This window comes from Galleria mellonella, unplaced genomic scaffold (genome assembly GCF_026898425.1).
Source record: "Galleria mellonella isolate WM207_F2 unplaced genomic scaffold, CSIRO_AGI_GalMel_v1 utg64, whole genome shotgun sequence".
Lineage (NCBI taxonomy): Eukaryota > Metazoa > Arthropoda > Insecta > Lepidoptera > Pyralidae > Galleria > Galleria mellonella.
In genome coordinates, this window is record NW_026442133.1 from 4,649,203 (window position 1) to 4,672,084 (window position 22,882).

General features: G+C 33.6%; 1 protein-coding gene across 4 annotated transcripts in view; it reads right to left on the bottom strand.

The window, feature by feature from the left end:
* Window positions 1-22,882, bottom strand: part of LOC113512384 (dachshund homolog 2) — a 185,213-nt gene that overhangs the window by 89,426 nt on the left and 72,905 nt on the right. For 2 of the 4 annotated variants that reach the window (XM_026896263.3, XM_026896257.3), the window contains 2 exons: window positions 21,901-22,034; window positions 1,181-1,370 (listed from right to left, as the gene is read on the bottom strand). In XM_026896263.3, coding sequence (XP_026752064.2) covers window positions 1,181-1,370; window positions 21,901-22,034 — 324 coding nt within the window. Of the gene's footprint in view, window positions 1-1,180; window positions 1,371-21,900; window positions 22,041-22,882 lie in introns of all 4 variants that reach the window. The other 2 variants (XM_052900122.1, XM_026896255.3) reach the window with 1 other exon arrangement.

Sequence of the window (22,882 nt, forward strand, 5' to 3'; positions counted from 1 at the left end):
TGCCGAGAGATAACAGACAAACTCACTTTAACATTTATATTATTAATAAGGATAATAACAGGTTTGATAAGTGGTAGTAATTTTAAATATTACTGACGTTAGTTATAATTGTAATATTGGAATACTAAGTAAAGTGAGGTTTCATCGATGAATAGCATGCTGTTACTATTAACAATGCTTTCATAGTAGTAATTATTTTTTTGTATAGACTCGACTATAGATCACATGATTTAGATTAATGTACTAAAAAAAAAAAAAAAATTTAAACGATGACAAAATTAGTATGGAACTATTATAGTATTATTCAGAACCTATAGATTTCAAACTACTAGTGAGTATATTATGTAATATACATACATATAAGATAACTAATGCTTATTAATTCCCATACATAAAATAAACATTTATTGGATTATCCATTAAATTCAAACCAGAATTTATTCGATATGGTTTCTATTTGATTTTAATTCGAATGTATCAAGCGCCACTCTACTAAACCGACTAACAATACGAGTGTTTAAAATTTTTTTCCTTTCATTATCTAGTCATCTAGTCTTGAACGCCATTTGTGTAACGTGATAAAATTCATTATATAAAGTTATTTACGTAATACTTATTGAGCTGTAAACAGATAGCATATATGTACTTTTAGTGTAATTAGATAGCTAAAATTAATGAACCATGCATTTACAGATTACCCTCATTAAATTAATTCATGAATATCATCAGCTACTTTATTCGTAGTCAATTTCCGTTCTTTGGTTATAACAATACCTTTGAACTGAACTAAGTAGAAATAATTTCCTAATTCGATCAAGTAGCTATTTACAAATTTTCAATTAACCAGTAACTAGCGACGCGCCCAAGCTTCACATTTTTTTAAATAAAATGCAACCCATATTATTTTCTCACAATATAGTATTTTTTGAAGTTACTCCTTATGAAAAAAATATTTCCTCTTTATGATATTAGTTTAGACTATTTTAACCCGTGACTATGTCTGCGTGACCGAGACTTATTTATTGACTAAGTTAATAAGACGTCTATGCCCTTATCCATCACAAATGCAAATGCCAAATTTCATGATGATTAGATGAGAATAAAACTTAATACAAACTTTTTACTAGTGATAAACAATAATTAGGTACTAATTATCTTAGATCCTGAAGTTTAAGCTTACCTTGCAAGTGCTTCCATATTATGCATAGGCTGTCCTTTGATGATGGACCCATCCGGCCGGGGCACCCCAGGATGGGGCATTCCAGGTGACATGAGTGCATGCTGGTGCATGAAACCCATTGGCCCTAAATGGGTGGGGGGCGCGTTGTATCCATTAGCGAGAAGAGGGGACTTCTCCATGCGAGCCATTTCTGAAACAATAATCATTCAATTGCATTACTAATTTAATTAATTCTAAATATATATAATTCTTCTTAAGGAGGGTCTCGTTTAAACTATGCTTCCGTGTGTATGGTGTGTAACATTTTATTCTACACCGATTTCGATGATTAATTTTTATTAGTAGGATTTATCCCATGTTGGTCGCATATAACAGTAACGTGAATTATTTATTTTATGCTACTACTCTAACACTGTACGAAATGTTGTATTTTTTTTAATTTTCGAATAATGCCAATAAACGTCACAAATTTATTTATAGTCGAGCAACAATTATTTAGAAAGTAAGTTGAGAGAGCAAGTGAATTTACAAACAGGTATTATTACAAGGGTATATATGTAAAACAAATCACAAATTTACGACGACGACAATTTTGAAAGTTGAAAAAGGGAAAAGCAAGACAGTTTATGAAAACAAAGGCAAGTATCTATTAGGTACCTACGAATATAATAAATTCATCGCGCAAAGACAAAATTATTTCCAATTTCCATTCGCTAAAACTCTAATAAATAGGCACTCAGAAGTAGCGCCCAGGTAAAATTCAATTAATGCCCAGTATTATCATTTAATTACACGTTCCAATAATCGAATCGCTCGTAAAACGGTGTACAAACAATAATAAAATGAGCAATGAATTTCGAGACTATTGTTTTCTGGGTACCACAAACAACCCAAGTAAACATTGAGGGGTGTTAGACAAATATTCTTAAAATTACCCCCTGAGAGGGTGTTTTGGAGGTACCGGGTGGTCTTCCAATGTCCATGACCTCACCCCAGCCTCGTGAGGTCACCAAACGGACTGGGGCGTCGAAAACAATTAACAAGGTGTCGAATTAAACACGAATTAACGCTTGGTCCGTTAAAGGAGTACTTATACCCTTTTCCATTGTGGCAGCGTGTTATTCAGTTACTGTTACCGATTCAGGAATTTCATCAAATTCAGGAATATTAAATATTACTCTTGTATTATAGATACGTTTAAAGGTAAAGGTGACGAGACGAGAAATTTTAATCAACATAATGTACGTGTCATCTCTTCATTATAATTAATCCGTGTACAAAAATAGATCTGTACTGCGTAGATATTTTATTAATAAAATCAATTAGTTTTTTTTTCCATCGCGTTTTCTTCGTATATAAAAAAATATATAGTAATTTATCCTTAGATTATATAGATAGAGCATTGAATCTCAAAAACATGTTAACTTTTTGATCATCATTTCATGTATCTTGAAGTATTTATATTTAATTATTTAACAAATAAAATGAGTTTTTGTGCATAATGTACAAAATTCAGGTACAAAATTTATAAGACAAAATAAATGTAGGAGTTATAAAGGAAGCACTCATAACTATTTGTCACGCAAAATTATAATATAATAGTATAAAAAAGTTGACCCGCTTTTCTCGAAGCATTTATATGGAGACACTTTATCTATATAATCTAAGGTAAATCCTTGATTCATTGAACAACTGTCACTATGTTGTTTTAAACTACTATTTGTTTACTGGTTGTTTATAGGTGATAATTTTGCGCCATTATTTAAAGTTATCGAATTACGAAATAGTTATTTTTTTATTTATAAGTGTATTCTTAAATACCCTGTCTGACAATTAGTTTTTGCATCTGAACTCCAAGTGACTTTTATTTTGATATTTTTTTACATGTTAACAATTATTTATTTTCTACTAAATAGCTACATAATGCCCTCTATGTAAGCACATTCCACAATAAATTACCAAAACAAAAACCTTACATATTATTTCATATTCATTGCACACAATAGATATTCGCTAAGTTACAGACAAACAAACAATATGACCAATGGACCCCGAATTAATTGCTTGGGTCTATTGACTTAGTTGCCGCTTCGGTTATCTTTTGAGCCACACAACCTAACTTCGTATTTATTGTAATTAATTACTCAAAATTTATTGAAATTTGCCCAACTACTTAATGCAAAACAGGTGGCCCTTTATTTAGTAAGTCCTCTACTGTAAATAAATCTATAAATTGTCTTTAGTAATACACAATTATAATATTAGGGAAATTATTAAGTAAATAAAACTATATACAGTTAATTTTATATTTTGGAAGTCAATATTTATCTAGCTATCGAATGCTCTATAATTTTTTGCCTTTTACATTCAATTAAAAACATACTTTAAATTTTTAGCATTTTATTTTAGTTACTACGGTTTATATTTTTAGAAATTGTTCGTTGCTGCCATCTGTAAACGTGAAATTTCTAAAACTGTAATTAGTAAATCGGCAAATATAAACAAAATAATCATTAAAATGTACAAAACAAAACGGATACTTCAGAAACCACAATTAGGTCACTAAACCGAAAAGCATATTTACAAATCCCGGAGGCACAAAATAGAACCCTAACACCGCACTGGTCAACCGCACTTACTAATTAACTAAATACGTGTTAAATCTCGTAATAACCTGCGGTTAAAACAACCCTTTTCCGACATCTCTTTCTAAACAGGCCACATTAGTTATACCATCTCTTTCTTATAAAAGTTTGCGGTCAATAACATGCTAGTTAGCATCGAACGTCGACGCTGTATCAGTAAATCATTCGTATCAGTAAAATAAATACACAATAATTATAATTAATAAATTAAAAATACTATAAAATAAAACGCTGTAGCAAAAAAAAAAAAAACATATTAAAACCCAGTTTGCTGTAAAATTAGAATTTTCTGCAATAAATTTTAAATATTATTGTTCATTTTATGAGAATTTTCGTAGTGGCCGTTGTACTTAAAGTTATTAGTATACAAGTATCAAGAAATATTATAAAGACATGTAAATAGCAGAATAAACGCTTTGATATATCTATTGAATAATTTCAATTGACCAGTGAAAAATAAAATATTGTATATAAAATTACCTACCGTCATATCAAAGATTACTTGTATTCATTTATTCAAAGCAATCAAACCATACCACAATAAAAAAAAAAAAAACAAATCGCCACACAAAATGTAACTTCATAATCGGTAAAAATGTTGATCGTTTACCATTATGACTATTATTAGGCGAATCCGTTGATCAGGCATTTAAAGAAATGAAACGTCGATTCCGACCCGCCATTATAACGATTTTCATCGATTTATTGATCGAATATCGACTGTCCTCGACAAATGATCGTACAAAATTACTGGCCATTATTTCGAATTAGAATCGATAGAATCGGAACCCCAATTATATCACTTATGTGTTTAAAGGAGGTTGGGATAAAAACCATCATAACTGCCAAGTTTAAGGACCAACAACTTTTTTTATTGAAGATAAAAAAGAAACATTTGATGTTCACTGTCGAATTAACTGTTTTTTATAACACCAGAAGCATGAAGCGAAGGAAAACAATGGTCCAAATTAATTGAGGTTCCTCTGAAATTGTAACAAAGAACCTTTGCATTCGCAAGTCCGCAGATAATGGGAGAGACATAATAACCATTGAGTTTTATTACGGTGAGATTACAAAATGACCAAACGAGCAATGTATAAATGATTGGCTATAAAGTTGAAGGAACGGGCGCTGTGACTGACATTGTATCGTTCCTTGTCGGTAACAATGACTCCCTATTAAAAAAAAAAACCAGAAAAAGTGCGACTGGGACTAGCGCACCAAGAATTCCGCATAATAAGGGAACTTTTAAATATCGGTTACTTGTCTACATCTGTAACGTCAGTCACGTGACTGGGATACTGACCGACTGACTGATTGCAATAAAAGTAGCTTGTCTCCTTCTTCATCCCAAATAGCATATATACCTATATGGTAAATTTCGTAACAATTAATTGAGTCGTTAAAGCGCCAAGAGGTGGCAAACAAACATTTATTATGTTAATTACATTTATAATATTTAAATTAACATACCTTGCCATTACATAAAATTAATATAGTAAGGAATATTATATAGTATTTGTGTTTTAGTTATCTTTATCGGGACTTAGAGTTATACAATGAAAACTCCATTAAACTTTAGTAATATATTACTGATATAATAATATACTAGTGATATACTAGTAATACGTAATATACTAGTAGTAGTAGTAGTAATACTAGTAAGAGAGGTAGGGCACAGCGGGACTCTCGCTCATAAATGGAACCGCCCGCCTGGGGAAGGACCTCCACCTTGCAGAAGTTCGCAGCCAAACAACGCTGTTTTTATAGCGTTGTGTTCCTGCGGTGAGTAAGGTATCCAGTTCCATCTTGGGGAGGGGTTGTGCTGATATTGGAGGGACCAGCGTGTCTTAATACTATCTTTGTGCTGGGCAGACGCGAAGTGCTGACGCGGCGTTCAGGGAGACCCGGTGAAACGGTTGCTCGCTGGCCGCCCGCAGGTTGTTGGGTTCCCGAACCCAGGGATTACCTAATCTCCGCCCTGGGAGGCTGAACCGCCGCCTGTGCATAATCCCTGGTGTGGTAGTCGTGCCGGAGGAGGAGACCGGAGTGGACCCGGCTACTACATCAGTGGGGGGACCGGGGGCCCTTCCGACCGCCGCGTCGGCAATTTGCACAACCTGTTTAGCGCAGGGACGGAGTGGACACCACTTTGTTCCTTTGATATCGGCACAATCTTTCCCTATTAACCTCCAAATACCCTAATACTTTATGGCCAGATCTAGAAAAAATAGACGTTACACAGCGGCACCCTCATCCACATTTAAAGTGGACTTCTGCAATATCAGAGGAATTCATTCTAACATCAACGCAATTCACTATCATCTCGAAACTGCGGAGCCGACTCTGTTATTCCTCACCGAGACGCAGATATCATGTCCGGCTGATACATCTTATTTACTATACCCCGGTTACAAACTCGAGCATAAATTTGCTCGTCATGCCGGGGTTTGTATGTATATCCGGACGGATGTCTGTTACCGCCGTCTCCATGGCCTTGAAGACAGAGACCTGTCAGTATTATGGATACGTGTGGATTACGGGAGCCACACTCGTATTTACGCGTGCCTTTACAGGTCTCACAGCGGTGATCTGGACACCTTCCGTCTTTTTGAGCACCTGCAAACGACGATTGATAAGGTTCTCGAGCAGTACCCTTCTGCGGAGTTAGTGATACTTGGAGACTTTATTGCTCACCACTCCGAGTGGCTTCGTTCTCGGTCCACTGACTGCGCGGGAAAAGCTACTCATGAATTTGCTCTGACCTATGGATTCTCTCAGCTGGTCCATTCTCCAACGAGAATTCCAGATATAGAGAACCATACAAGCTCCTTGCTGGACCTTCTGCTGACAACACACCCGGATGGATATACCGTCAGAGTGGATGCGCCAATTGGCTCATCCGACCATTGTCTTATCCGGGCTGATGTCCCCAACACTCGACCTGATCCACCCCGTCCTATTGGACGACGTCGCGTGTGGCACTATAAGTCAGCAGACTGGGATGGATTGCGAGAATTTTATGCATCGTACCCGTGGAAGCAGCTCTGTTTTGCATCACATGATCCTAACGACTGCGCAATTGCCGTTAGCGAGGCTATCATTGAAGGTATGAAGCTATTTATCCCCAACCCGCTAGTGGCAATGGGATCGAAGAAGCGTCCGTGGTTTAACCGGTCTTGTAAGAAAGCCAGATTTGCTCAGCAAGCTGCATACAAGGCTTGGACTACGGCTCGCACTAACTCTGATCCTGAAATCAGTGATGCAAAGCGCAAATTAAATGCTGCTTCGAGGTCCAGTAAGAGAGTAATTGCCAGAGCCAAATTTGAATTTGTGGGCAGAATTGGTAGGCGACTATCAAGCCTTCCTTCTGGTAACCGTGCTTTCTGGTCGCTTGCTAAAGCTGCCCAAGGAAACTTTTGTCAGTCGTCTTTTCCACCACTTCGGAAACCGAATGGTAACTTGGCCTACAGTGCTAAAGAGAAAGCCGACTTATTTGGCATTCTCTTTGCCTCTAACTCGACTATGGACGAAGGTAATTCTGTACCACCTACCATCTTGTGTTGCGGAAGCTCCATGCCGGAAATTACTATAACACAATGTAAAGTCCGGCGGGAGTTACTATCCTTAGATGTTCATAAGTCGAGTGGGCCAGACGGTATACCGGCAGTGGTCCTAAAGCAGTGTGCTCCGGAATTGTGTCCTGTATTAACGCGTCTCTTCACGATCTCGTACTCCACAGGGCAATTTCCTTCGACATGGAAGACCACCCTTGTACATCCTGTACCTAAAAAGGGCGATAAGTCGGACCCTTCAAATTACAAACCGATTGCGATCGCTTCCCTTCTCTCTAAGGTGATGGAGCGTATAGTTAACGCACAGCTGTTAAAATACCTAGAGGATCACGATTTATTGAGTGACCGCCAATATGGCTTTCGCCATAGTCGCTCAACTGGTGACCTCTTGGTATATCTTACGCACCGATGGGCATCAGCCATTGAGAGTCAAGGTGAGGCGCTCGCTGTCGGTCTTGATATTGCAAAGGCATTTGACCGGGTCTGGCATCGGGGTCTTCTATCGAAATTGCCCTACTATGGACTTCCCGACAGCCTCTGTAAATGGGTCGCCAGTTTTTTATCCGGCAGACGTATAAAAACCGTTGTAGATGGTTGCTGCTCCGATAGCATGGATATTAACGCTGGCGTCCCGCAGGGCTCTGTGCTGTCCCCAACGCTGTTTCTACTGCATATTAATGATATGTTAACCTTCGGTAGCATTCATTGTTATGCGGATGATAGCACCGGGGATGCCCTTTATACGGGTCGTACCAATGTCTCCCGTTCCATCGTGGAGAACAATCGTGAACAGCTTGTGTCTGAAATCGAGAGAACACTAACTGGAGTCTCTGATTGGGGACGACAAAACTTGGTCCAATTTAACCCCTCTAAGACACAAGCTTGCGCGTTCACCGCTAAAAAAACCCCATTTGCTGTGGCCCCACAGTTCCAAGGCACGTCTCTTAACATCTCTAAAAGCATTGGGATCCTTGGTGTCGACATCTCTAGTGACGTACAGTTCCGTGGCCACCTCGAAGATAAGGTGAAGCTGGCATCCAAAAAACTCGGTGTGCTCAATAGAGCGAAGCATTACTTCACGCCGGATCAGCGATTAATGCTTTACAAATCGCAAATCCGGCCCCATATGGAGTATTGCTGTCACTTATGGGCGGGAGCACCTAGATACCAGCTTGAACCCTTCGACTCAGTGCAACGACGAGCTATGAGAATTGTCGATGATCCCATGCTTGCAAGCGGTATCGAACCCTTAAGTCTTAGGAGAGATTTTGCCTCACTCTGCGTGTTCTACCGCTTATACAACGGATTGTGCTCAGAGGAATTATTCAATATGATGCCTACGGCCACTTTCTATCATCGTACGGCTCGCCATCGGCAGGGAGTTCACCCTCATACCTTACAGCCTAAATGGTCGCGTACAACGCGGTTTCAGAGATGCTTTCTCCCACGAACACTCAGGTTATGGAATGAGCTCCCTGCCGAGGTTTTCCCGAGAGACTACAGCATGGGGTTCTTCAAAAGGGGGTAAAGAGGTTTCTTCAGGGTCGGCAACGCGCGCGTAATACCTCTGGTATTGCAGGCGTTCATAGGCTACGGTAACCGCTTACCATCAGGTGGGCCGTATGCTTGTTTGCCACCTCAGTGGTAAAAAAAAAAAAAAAATATACTAGTGATCCGCCCCGGTTTCGCACGGGTAGATAGAATATTCAAAAATAATACTTATATAGCCTATGTTACTTGCTAACACCAGAGGGAGACTTTGTACAAAAGTAGATTGCTTGGGCACCTCTGTCCCATTCATGTTTCAACCGTGAAGCAGTTGTGTTTGCATGGCTGTGTTTCGGTTTGAAGGGTGGGATATGGCGTGAATTTACTGGGTACAAAGGAATAACACCCGAGTCCTCAGGAATGGCAACGCATGGGGGGTATCATGGGCGAAATAGTATACTCTGTTATGTTCATGGTACTGCTCATGTCTATAGGCGACGGTTACCACTTTCCATCAGGTGGGCCGTCAGTTTGTTTGCCATTCTAAATTGTATAAAAAAAAACATAAATTGCTGACTAAAAAATTCTTTTACCAAGCTACATTAAGCTTGGTAAAAGAATTTTTAATATCGGTTAAGTAGTTTTTGAGTTTATCCATTACAACACAAACAAACACTCAAATCTTTTTTTCTTTATTATATTAGTATAAATTAATATATTAGTATAATATTTAATAATATGTTCCAAGTTTAAATTAGAAAATATGCCAGTTCTAAATCTAACAGAAACTAAAATGTATATCTATATATGTAAAGAAATCATTTATAATTTTTCGCTTTATTCATGCTATAAAAAGATCATCTTGTAATTATGAGTCAGTGTACCATTAATTATTAAGGGAATAGGTAAGTAATAATTGATTGTTCATAACTTTTTATAAACATAAATATTTTTTTTTACAATTTTAATACCTACACATTAGTAATTAACTAATACTTGATATGCTGACTTAACATTTACGTGTTGTTGTCAGAGAAAAACGCCATGATAGTCGGACAAACAAACGCACATCACATCTACTAATCCTATAATTAACCTTTGAGGAATAAAGAACCTTAAATAATAACAATTTTTTTTTAAGTAATTCATTTGGTTCGAGTGAATGAATATATGGTTGGACACCAATAAAATCGGGATTCCAAGCCCTGAGAAAGATCCATGTTTTAAATTAGGCTTATCAAAAACCAAAGCTAATATATATCTGTATCTATTGTCGTCAACGTTAGATTAGAAAATAAAAGAATTTTTTTAAGTATTTTGTTTATATAAGTAGTAGTTTGCGTAATTTATGTCATCTTTTTTATTAGTACAAAAAAAATTCAAAATTTCATTAAATAAGTTTATTAGATATTCGACATTTTTATAAAGAATGACTTATTACGTGTTGCAAGCTGAATAAAAAATCTGGTCCCTCTGGTAGTTCAACTGACCCAGAAATACAACACTACCAAAATTGTGATTTAACTACTGAATTCAGTAAAACTTCTTTATGATAATCAACGTAGGTAACACCAGTTTTCATGGTAGAAATCTTGATAGGCTTCACATTTGTAAGAAATATACTTATACTATACCCCTTAAAATAAAATAAAAAATGTTTTATAAAAGACAAAAATCAAACAAAATAATTAAAATACCTATTCTACATCTGCTATCCTTAAAATCCTACATCTGCTATTCTTGTATTGTAATGCAAATTTATATCAATAATTTCACACAACATTTTAAAATTTAAGCATCTTTAACATAGCAAGTCCATAAATGTCGAGTATACTCGTAGTACCCTCAATCTACGAACAAACAAATCCACGGAGGAGGCATTCCATATTATTGTAAATAAAATAAAAGGCATGTTTTATTAAACTTGTTGCAGTCGTAAAATAGGAAATATCTATCGTAAATGCAGCCTCCTAGACTTTATAACTCGGTGGTTTTAACTGGAAACCCTAACATAACCGTAATGGCCTGTAAATCACGCGAAAGGAATAAATTATTCGACATATTAAGTCCCAGAGTATAAATATGGGGATAATAAATGCAATACAATGTAGTATTTAGTAATTATAGCCAAGATCAATCTGTAATATTGTCCGTAATTTTATTTTTACTTTAATATTTAAATTATGTACTTATTTAATATTTTGCGTCCTTTAAAATTGAAAATAATTTGACGATCTTATAGAAAGTGGTAACCTGTCGCTGATAAACTTGAATAGCATCATAGAAATCATAAAATATTGATCTCCATGGCATCTTTGAAACAACCGTGCAAACGGTTTTGTAAAAAGGAACCTTTTGGTAAGTACAGTATTAAGAAGATAAACAAGAAAACATAATAAAAACCGTGTCCATTTTACCGAAATTGCAACAAAATGCAACAAATCTCCAACGGCCCGCAAAAGGAAGAAACTCGAAAATGATACGAAAGAGGTCGAATTAAAAGCAAATTACAGTCGGCCGGCAATCGTAGCGTTTACAATAAATACATAATTGTACGGTCAGTATACCAATGGCATATACGATTGGGCAAAATAACGGTCCACCATTCCAACGATATATTGCTTTTGAACTTGTCCTTTATGAATGAGTTCCACGTTCAAAGAGACGACCGTGTTCGCGATTGCTAAGAACCATTGTATTTCTCAGTTGATTTTATAAAGAGAAATAAGCGATAAATCAAATTAAGATATAGTAAACTTTAAATTCACAAAAAGAAAAATAAATAATAAGTCTTTAATAATAACTAGTTTTTTAGCTGTCGTCGTCGCTGTTATTTTTAAATTATGTTGAAAGTTTTAAAGTGAGAATACAAATTATGACCTATAATATTTTTGTTTTAATATAAAATATCTCTATATATTATTACCTACTGATTCAAATATATGATAAAAGACGAAAATTGAGTGTCCATCAGAAGAGCAAAGAGAAACACAATCGTGAATACGAGTCACGTGCCAACTACAATCAATAACAGTAATACACAATCGCCGACAAAATGCGCCCAATAACTTGAGTCAACAAGACGAACCGCTGGTGTTGCCTGACAGGAAAACATTATTTTATAATTAGATGACCATTGTAAAAAAAAAAATGCATTACAAAGAAGTCTATAAATAAATTAATGTGAAGAGCTAAATCTTTACCTGAACCTATCTTGAATATTTATCTATCAATAAAAAACTATTATATAATATTTGATCGCTGAGGATTATTAATTAATATTATGTCGATTTATCATTTTCATAAATAATTATTACATTTTTTAATTTTGTTACTTGTAAAATTTATCTTATGTAACATTTGACTAAAACGAAAACAATGAAATAATAGTTTAAAAATAATTATTATTTTCACGTTTCGGCTATTATTTTATTTATGTACAAGCAAAATAACTAACATATTTGATAATACTAACAATATAAAACATCATTTCGATTTCAAAAACGGTCACGTAGTTTTGTAGATTTATTAATAAATTTTGTGGAAAAAAAATATAAATGTCACTATAGTGGCAACACCGACAGACTTACGTCTCAGCCATAAACTCTTTCATTTGGCTCGGACGAGCCTTATGAACAATAAAACGTTGAGGGCTGGAGATTTGGACTGTAATAAAATATTTGCCCTAGCACACGCTAATCCACGTCCCTTACTTACGGACGCAATTTGAGAAGTTATAGTCTGTCTGGTAAAGATGGGATGCCGTGCTGCTGTAACAAGTCAACTACATATTATTTTGCTACATGTATTTCCCGTAGTTTTTAAATTACGTGTTTCTAAATGCATAAATATCTATGTCATATATTTATAAATATAAAACTTATTAAATATGTATACGACTCGTATACAATTATTCTTGTTACACACTCAGTAACATTCACCACTTACTCAGATGGCTCAGGACAAAGGACTTCAGTCTTAAGAATTATGTAGACAAAATTAGATAAATATAAAAGAATATAAAGCTGCCACAAACTCATAATAACCAACATTAATTACACAAATAGTAATAAATAAGCGATACATTCACACAAAACTGACACATTAATCAAGATCGTGGAAAACGGAAAATCTTTACGCATCAAATGGTATATGAGTTGAGCAGTTTAGCGAGAATCCCGGACCATTCCGAGCCAAATAAAAGTTCACCCTCAGAGCAAAAGAGGGTCAGGTTTAATTACTCGTAAATTGACCGGGATACGGTTTATCCCGGATAAATATATGTGTGAGGATAACGACGTGTCATACGCGTTATTATGTCTTTTCTTATTGACTTGAAGATATCTATACAATACTAGTTACAAGACCACTTGTAGTAATATTTAAAAATACCTTTAATGTGTTACCCTGTATAATTACCCGGAATATTATTAATCGGTTAATTAAAATTGACCGATTGATAATATTCCTAAGATGTAACACACCTAACCCAAATAGTAGACAGATCTGGGTTCGAACCCCATCACAACGAGTTGTCCAAAGGTATTTTTTCTTCTTATTAATTATGTAGTTATGTATTATTTTATATCTTCACAAGTCAAAAAGCATTAATTTTTATTCTTATCGAACTCTTATTTTCTTCTTCGAACTCGCCTTTTACCATTACCTGGTAGCATTTCTTTTATTTTAATTTACATAACTATATATTATGTGCTTTAATAAATTTCGTGTCGAAATATTGGACTTATAATATTTTTATATTTATACACCTAAAAAAAGTGAGTTCGAAGGATGAGTATCTCGATTAAGAGTTAGTTCTCGTAAACAAATTTTATATAAACTGAAGCCATTATTATAAAGATACATCAATTACAATTTCTTGGTACTGAATTAATAAAACATTACATTACATTTAGAAAAAAAAATATTACTAAATACGAGCATCGTGTACACCGTCAAAAACATATGTACATGAAAATTCACTACGGGCGAAATTGTTGTCGATTTAAACAACATTACATCAAAAATCAAGTCATCCATGAGCGTTCACAAAGGAATAGTTGCCATTGTTAAATATTAAGTATCAACGATACAGAATTATAGAAGCATATTTTTATTAATAACATCTACAAAAGAGAGATTATCTGTCGGTGGTTTTTGGAGCAGCTGGCTCTATTGAGAACCGTGGCCGATACGTTGTAGCATTGCAATATCAATCACAAATACGTGTTTAGAATATTTATGAATACTGATTACTTGTACTCTTATAAATTATTATCTAGTTCGTTAGATACTAGTGAATATCTGTGACATTTTTTCCGTAAGTTATATATAATTTACACATTTATATATTCTATATATATTTAGGTTTATGTAAATATTTCGAGCGCGAAATCTCTCATGATTTAGAATAATTTTAATTTAAACAGACAGAAAATCAAATACCCGATATTTATTATAAATCCTAAGCTTTTAATAGAATATCTTCGAATAATAATTATGTAAGGATATAGAAATATAAGAACTAATATTAGGAAGTCACGACAATATTGTATATTTCTTAACAAAGTTGCAATTCAAAATAAAGTCTCGTACATAAAACCTATTGAATAATTTATTTCAAAACGTACATCGTTATTTTGCAATTCACATTATGGTGCACGGTGTTAAAATTATAACATTAAGTATAACGCAAAAAAGTTTAGAATGAATAAAATAGCGCTATTAATTCTACATCAACATAGATCGAAATTATTCGACATGTAGCATTCAACTTTGTAATTGTAGCGGAAAACGTTGTTAATTTGTTATAGTAATAAAATAATTGCGACTTAAAAAAATAGCCATGTGTCAGCGGTCTGCAAGAAAAATAATACGAATACACGCCAATGAAATTGGTTACATTGCAATTTAAATTGTATGCGCCGGTAATAAAGGATAAATTGATGTTGTTAATTGACAAATTAATCTTAACAGTCCGTTGTGACACGTGGTTTAGTTTGACGGGGTAATGGCGTGTTATTACTTGTCGTCAGTTCGATAACAAACGCTAGTCGGTTACGGAAGAAAACAACGTGTAATTTCGTATCGATGATCCGACGAAATATCGATTCAATATGAGAAGCCCCGGGGGATGTCATAACGATCATCGATTATTCGGTAACTATTTTATATAGTCTGCAGCTGTTCTGTTAATCAACAAATTTATTATCATATAGGTGAAATTATAAATTAATAAAACACATATCTTATATGCACTTAATATTTGGATCTACGTGTCATAGATATAATAGTTTCAAATCAATATTTAATGACAAATAATAAAGAAGCAAACGTAGCTTTTTCAACAATTTATTTTTTAAAATACAACTATTTCATCTATTAATTCGCGTTACTGGTATTATACTGCCAAAATATACCAGAGGGAGACTTTGTACAAAAGTCGATTTCTTGGGTACCTCTGTCCCATTCGTGTTTCAACCGAGAAGCAGTTGTGTTTGCATGGCTGTGTTTCAGTTTGAAGGGTGGGATATGGCGTGAATTTACTAGGTACAGAGGAATAACACCTGAGTCCTCAGGAATGGCAACGCATGGGGGGTATCATGGGCGAAACAGTATACTCTGTTATTTCCATGGTACTACTCATGTCTATAGGCAACGGTTACCACTTTCCATCAAGTGGGCCGTCAGTTTGTTTGCCATTCTAAGTTGTATAAAAAAAAATATTTTCTATCTATTTTATTGAAGATTTTTTTATTAAAAAATATGGAGATTAAAAAAAAGGCTAACTGATGAAATTAAAATCTCTCTATGAAGTAGTATTTTGTCTCATCCTCGTAAATTTCTCATCAAGTGGCCATACAACCACAGCTTTTTAAAGGTTGACTGTAAGAGACCTCTCAATGGAAATGAGAGCCCCATTGTATATTAAATCTATTATTTCTTTTGAAAAGCTTAATAAAGTTAGGATAAATAGTAAAAAAAAATTGCCAACTTTTTTCAGTGATGTAATTAAAAGACATTTTAGAGACATGGATTTGAATCCTGTCAAATGTCGAAACCAAAAGGTTTCATTTTACGACCTAATATTTAGGATTCGACTTTTTAATATAAGGCGAAGTATCTTTTGCTCTACACAAAGTAAATTGATAAAAAAACGTCATCTGACCATCGTAACAGTAGTAACATAACTACAGATATTATTATCTTTACCATAATCGATTAATTATCGTTTTTGCGCCTTTATCAAGAAGTTTGTCTTTTAATTAAAAGGTATTCACTGACATACTTCACATATTTAATGGTGTAGTCCTTATAATAGTAATAGTTCTTTATTTTTGCAATGTATTTTAATTAAGGAACTAGGGATTGTTGTGCATCTATTGTTTATAAAGGTCAGTAAATTAAAAACTTTATTTTTGGATGACTGAACGAGTATACAACTGATGATCCTCGACGAGATAGTTATTTGACAACTGTTCCGTTACAGTGTTTATAAACGGGAAACAATATTTAAAAAAAAATATATATAAAGAGTTTACTTGATAGTCTCTTGTTTTTTTTTTTGCATTTTATGACCACAAAGGTGACACGTCCACACTTGGTTATGTAAACGTGCTAAATATACTATAAGAAAGTACCTGTTGAATAATGTTGTTTTTTGATTGGTTATGGGATAATATCTATTACTTATACAAATTAATGCAAATCCGCTAATGGGAGATTATATACTATATTATATGTAACAATAGTTTCATATGAGAAATAATTAAGAGTAATTCCAGCAGATTAGACACATCAATACCGTTTTATAATTATTATAATTTACTAATAATTAAATGCTTTTATTAAAAAAATTAATAACTTTAATTATGCCAGAATACAAGAAAATTCACCTATTACATTAAATACTCGTGACTTAGGCACAGAATTATTATTAGATTATTCAAAGAGTCCTAAACATAGCTATTGCGAGATTACCCGTCTATCGGTACTTACACAACCTACATATAAAATAATTTGTTGAAGTTATATTTAGCTCTTAATTTGTTAATTTTCGATATAACAACCATTTCTATAGTTCAACGTAGTAAATATTGTATTCCCTTTAAGGGAGTATTTTACTATTGAAACTGAACAGTTTTTTTTTTTTAAATAGATATAAGTCGAAAAACGACAAAAAATTAGAGGTTCTTAAAAAACTCTACATTTGTCCAATGCCAATGCTCCCTTAAAAAGGGTAATAGTGAATGATTCTGTGAGTCAACGTCGAATGTTCTATTTAGGTGATCTCTAAATTCGTATCACAATATAATACACTTAATTGAAACATCAATTAGCTAATACTTGCAAAACATTACCTTAAGTGAAAATCAATATTCGCTTATCGCCTAGCAATAAGCGATTGTTATGCGACGTGCATTGATGACGTCTGCAGGTGGATAAAGTGGACTTATATAATTGGTTTCGAGGACTAGGGTTCTCTAAATATTTATTTATTTGCTCTTTATTCTATCAGTTAAAGAATAATACAAAAATATACAATATAGTAAAAAAACAATCAAATAACTATTTTAATTATCTTTGGGTATCTAAGAAAAGAAATAATGTAGTAAGTGTTTGGCGTCCTAATATGATATGTATAAACAAATATTTTTGTACATATGAGTACTATACATATACTACACTTAAATAAGAATAATAATAATGTCATACACAATAAGATATAAGTAGATGTAGTAGGAAAGTAAAACAAACAATATTACAAAGAGAGGTTAATGGTAGTAAATGACATTGAGTTAGATGTTAAGAATTAAAAACCCCGTATAATCGATATTTTGTCAGGATGTGTATAATTTGTTTTTAGGAAATTAAGTTACAAATTCAGATTTTATATTGTATTAACTTGTAACATTGTATTTATGTATTATGGAAATTCCATTATGAAATTTTATCATAGCTTATACATTTACAATATGTAAAAATGTATATAGATACTTTTGTATAATTTTAATTACAATACGAACAAACATAAAATATATACGGAACTTAATACAGACTTCATTTTGAGAATTGCACGTGCGCCGCAAAAAACGTAAACTATTCTCCTTCAATTAAAAACAGGTGAACTAAATGTACGTTTGTGACAAAGTTAACAGTTAATTTATTACGTTGATTGATAATGTATAAAGGGTAGCGTCGTGAATAAGTGTTATTTACAATAATATGTTTTTATATGTTTCTTAAAGACTAAATTGTAATCGCAATTTCATCTATATGTTAATTGACATTAACTTAATGCGTAAAAATATAATGTGATTTGTTATTAATACCATTTAAGATATTTCAATTTTGTAAATATCATTGTCCAATTAACAAAGATCTCTAGGGACTACGCAACTTCATACAATGGAAGAGTCAAGCTTTATCCTTGATTTGCTTAACTGATTCTGATATAGGAAATACAAAATTTTGATTTGCAAAAACAGCTAGATACCTACTTCAATCTAATTTTATCATAAATCACGTGGAAAAAGTCGCGAATTACGGTTAGTAGACAATAAAATTTCCAATTGCAGTAATGTATTTTGAACCGTTACGCATCGCCACCGTGTTTAATTCGTTGCCACCGCGGTTTCCACTGCGTTTCCTTATAAGACGCAATGCGCAGTAATTTGTTTCACTAACTATATACTAGGCTGTTGATGTTACCATTTAAATTGTAAACGCAATGCCAACAAGAAATAGCTATGAATGCAGTTCCGAGCAGTCTGTTCTTACGTATGTAAAGTGAAAGAAAAAAAAATCTCTATGAATGCTTTGAAATCGCTGTGGCACTAGTTTTTTGCGGCATGATAAATGTGTAATGGCCACATTTCATGTAAAAAGCCACCTGAGATAATGATGTTAGTTGTTGAGCTTTTGCTGATAATTATGTGATTATTTCGTGTAATGGAAATAAGAACGAATAAGTACCTTGTTTATTAAACATGAAGTAGAAAACGTACTAGGTAGCTGTAAATGACTCTCGTGTAACGGTGATGTATTAAACGATTTATAAAGTGGAAACGTTTGATTGAATGCCATTATGATCCACATACAAAATTTATAAAGATGAAAGCTATATACTAACTATATAATAAAATATAAAGTGGAAGTATATAGTTAACAACGCGTTTTAAATTGAACTAATAGTAAATAATAGCAATAATCTTAAACGGAAAAATGCCTAAAAATATTTGTGGCCATAGGGCAAGTCAAAAATAAAGTCTTTGTTTAAGCGATAATTATACTCCACAATCGTGTTAACAACACAAGAACAAAGGCGAGAATGGAACACAGATTTGCAAATTGACTGATCCATCACATCCCTCGCCCTTAACATAAACAGGCAAATCCTTACTTAATTTCAGTCGCAGAATTCAATCAGAATGTAAAGGTTTATACCCCAGCGAGTAATGTTATAATGCCTTGCATTATCCCCCCGTTATAACATCCGAGCGGCGACAGTACCACGGAACCTTTAATTATTATCAACACATCATTTTCATACCAGTTCACGAAATTTAGGGCTGTCTCTAAATATGAGATACACATAAAAATTGAAACAATTAAAATCATATATATTCGTTTACTATACTATAATTATTATAAAAATGTATTGTGAAAAGCTCGTCTATAATATATTTAAGTAGCATAATTAAATATCTTGAAAATTCATCGCTGAATAGTATCAACTATAACTACATTAGCATTTAATTGAAAATTGTTGTCTTTTTATAAAATAAGACTGACGATACATTTGAAAGTAAAAAAATGCAAATCTTTGTGTCAAATATCTTATCACAGATGTAAGGCGCAACACGAAATGAACATCGATTTTGATTTACCTTCTAAAGATAAACATCGGTAACCCTTTCAACGAGCACGTGGGCCGACACGTCCCTTTCACGCATTTCATATTCCTATTTCCATTCCGTTCAACCTTCGTAGGAGGATTATATTCTGCCTCCGATGTTTTCGTATCCTATTATTTCACGGGGTGAAAATGGGCCACCCGCCTCCTTACTCACTCAAACAGAGGCACCCCTGTCACGAATGCGTGACGTATATGGATTAGATTTATGTGTGAGAATACCTTCCAGAATTCTGATGTTTGTGTGTGCGTTTGTTTCATCAACTGTAAACCACTGTCAACGACTCGTCAAAATAATATTGGCTTAACTCTGGAGCCCATATAGATACGGAGTATAGCAATTTGATACGTGCACGAATTTAATTAAAATGGCTTTAAAATTGATGATGGAAAATTATATGTGACGATATATTTTCAATATAATATCAAGTATTGGAACGCTTATTGTTTACAACTATATTTAAAAATATATTAATATCATTGCTGTCTTACGAGAAAAACAAATATACACACGCTTAGCAACTAACTATTAAATTTAATGATAAATAAATATCATTCAAAGTATATCATATAATTATATCAAAAATAATATATCTAAAAATTTATAGAAGTACCAAATTGTCTAAAAGATAGTTAAAGATTGATCGAAAGCTTCAAATCTCAAAACGATCCCCTTACGAGACTCATCCATCTTCCGTCTAATTGTAAAATAATTAAAACCAACTGAGCATAGACGTGTTTCTAATACAATAATAAGTAATGCTCACTCTACGAAGACAGGTAATGACAAGAGCTTTAAAAGGTTATGAATATCAATTTTAAGGTCAATCATTACATCACATATTGGATTTTTTTTTCTATTTTAAACGAAAACATACAAAATTAAGGTTGCAAAATAACAAAATAAAAACACCATTTCTCACTTACAAGCATTTGGAATTGCAAATTTAGGGGAAAAAAGCAACACTACACTCAAAGTCAAATGCGGCAGTACGCGATAAGCAAGTGCCGCTTATGCAAGATCACGAATGTAATTGCTCCCTTGTCTGGCACGACACTTTGGGCCAGAAAGAGGCGAATACGCAAAACATGTTGGAGTAAAAGAGATGAAGTACACAAGAATCAACAAAGCCGTAAGCGACAAAAATGATTGATTGCTAGCCGTCTTGCGCTGAGCTCTATTTAATCACTTTATTCCCTTTTCTCCGTTTGTGTTGAGATAATTTTGTATTTGTGTAATTTGTATATGAAATGAGCAGGCATACCTCCCGAGACGGGGTTCATATCCGGGGTCTATCCGGAGCTTACAGAGTACAATTTTGATGTTATCGCGTGTCATGCTACTGCTTATTTTAATTTACATCACATTAATCCCCATAAACGATTCTATAATAATTAAAATGCATTTCAAAATATAATAATGTTGTTTATAGAACCAACGATGACGATTAACAGCAACTTTTCTTTCATCTTTATCTCGTTTTAGATTCTTCATCGTGATTGGTTTTTAATTTACATTTTTTGTTAAATCCTAAACTATAGTGTATCTATGTGTGTACAAATTTTGAAGATATAAAAAAGCATAAAATCTTAATCCTCAAATAGTAGAATATCATGATATTATGGACAAATAGCGCTGTAAATATCTACTCTTTCAATAGTGTTATACATATCTATAAGTTATGGTATCACTTTCCATCAATGGATAAAAATTTAAAGTATTCTACACTTTGCTACTTAGTTTATTATTTTATTTTATTGTCTTTTTTGGCGTTTGTCGATGCATGTTTCTTTGGAGAAAAGGTTCAGATCCACTGGTAAAGCATTCTTTTAAAAAAATGCTTATTATAAATTTTAATTTTATTCTGTATTATTAAGAACTTACATGTATCCTCTACCAGTGAACACTTTCCCTTAAGAAATATTATGGATCTATAAATGATTAAAAATGTTAAACCTCTCATACTCAGTTGACAGGCTGTGCCATGTTATTATAGGAGGTACACATCTTATTTTGGAATTGGGGAAAAACTAAAATAATGCTAATAATTGAACTCTGTATGAATAAGGATTAAAAATTTAATTAGCATAACTCACCGCTCATGTGTCCATTTTCATATGGCGAATAGTCTCCATTTTCGAGCCGGTGCTTTTTGAAGGGGTGCCCAGGGAACTGGGTGGCGGCTAGTGAGAGGCCCACACCGGACGCGCGCTTCGGTGGTCGGCCCGGTCTGGAGCTGTGGACATAGTAGCACGTTACTGCCGTTTAAGACGATACACTTAACTTAAAAACGGGTAATGTTAGCTTAAAATTGCTACATAATTTCCCATATTAATACTATAAACTATTGGGTGATATCGGATTATGTGCGATTTCTGTTTATTTTTGGTGAACTAATTTAGTTTCAAGTCGAGAAAATTTATATATCTCCTGAAAATATTTTATAAAATGATTCCTTTTATATTTCAGGAATATCGGCTTTTCTGGGGACTCGAAGTTGAATGCACAGTTGAAAGGTTCACCGAAGTTGGATAGGGGTCGTACTTGCTGAAAATCACCCTATTACAATACATATAGCTTAAAAAGTATCCTATATATGAACGCTTATGAATTTCTTATAGTCTGTGCACCAAATTTAATTTTATTAATTGAAATTCATTCAGTTGTTTAAGTGCGATTAATAAATGTAAGTATGTTATTTAATCTGTAAAATACTGTAACTGCGTGTCTTTTGACTTATCGAAAGCGAATAAACTCCCTCTATTATTAGATATCACATGTAATGATGTGTTAATTTGTTGATGTGAGCACCCGAATTATCATTATTTATGAGATCTGTTTTCTGTCTTTTTTTTTATACAGCTTAGAATGGCAAACAAGCTGACGGCTTAGTAGTTTGTACTAAAAATAGTTATTATTAACAATTTAACATACATAATTACTTGCTTCATCCTACAATAAATATACTAAATAATACTATTTAAGACAACCCAAAAGGGTTGTCTTAAAAATGTCACGCAGAGTATTTGCTACTTTGGTAATTATTACAATAACTCATATATTTGTGTTTGGAGTTTA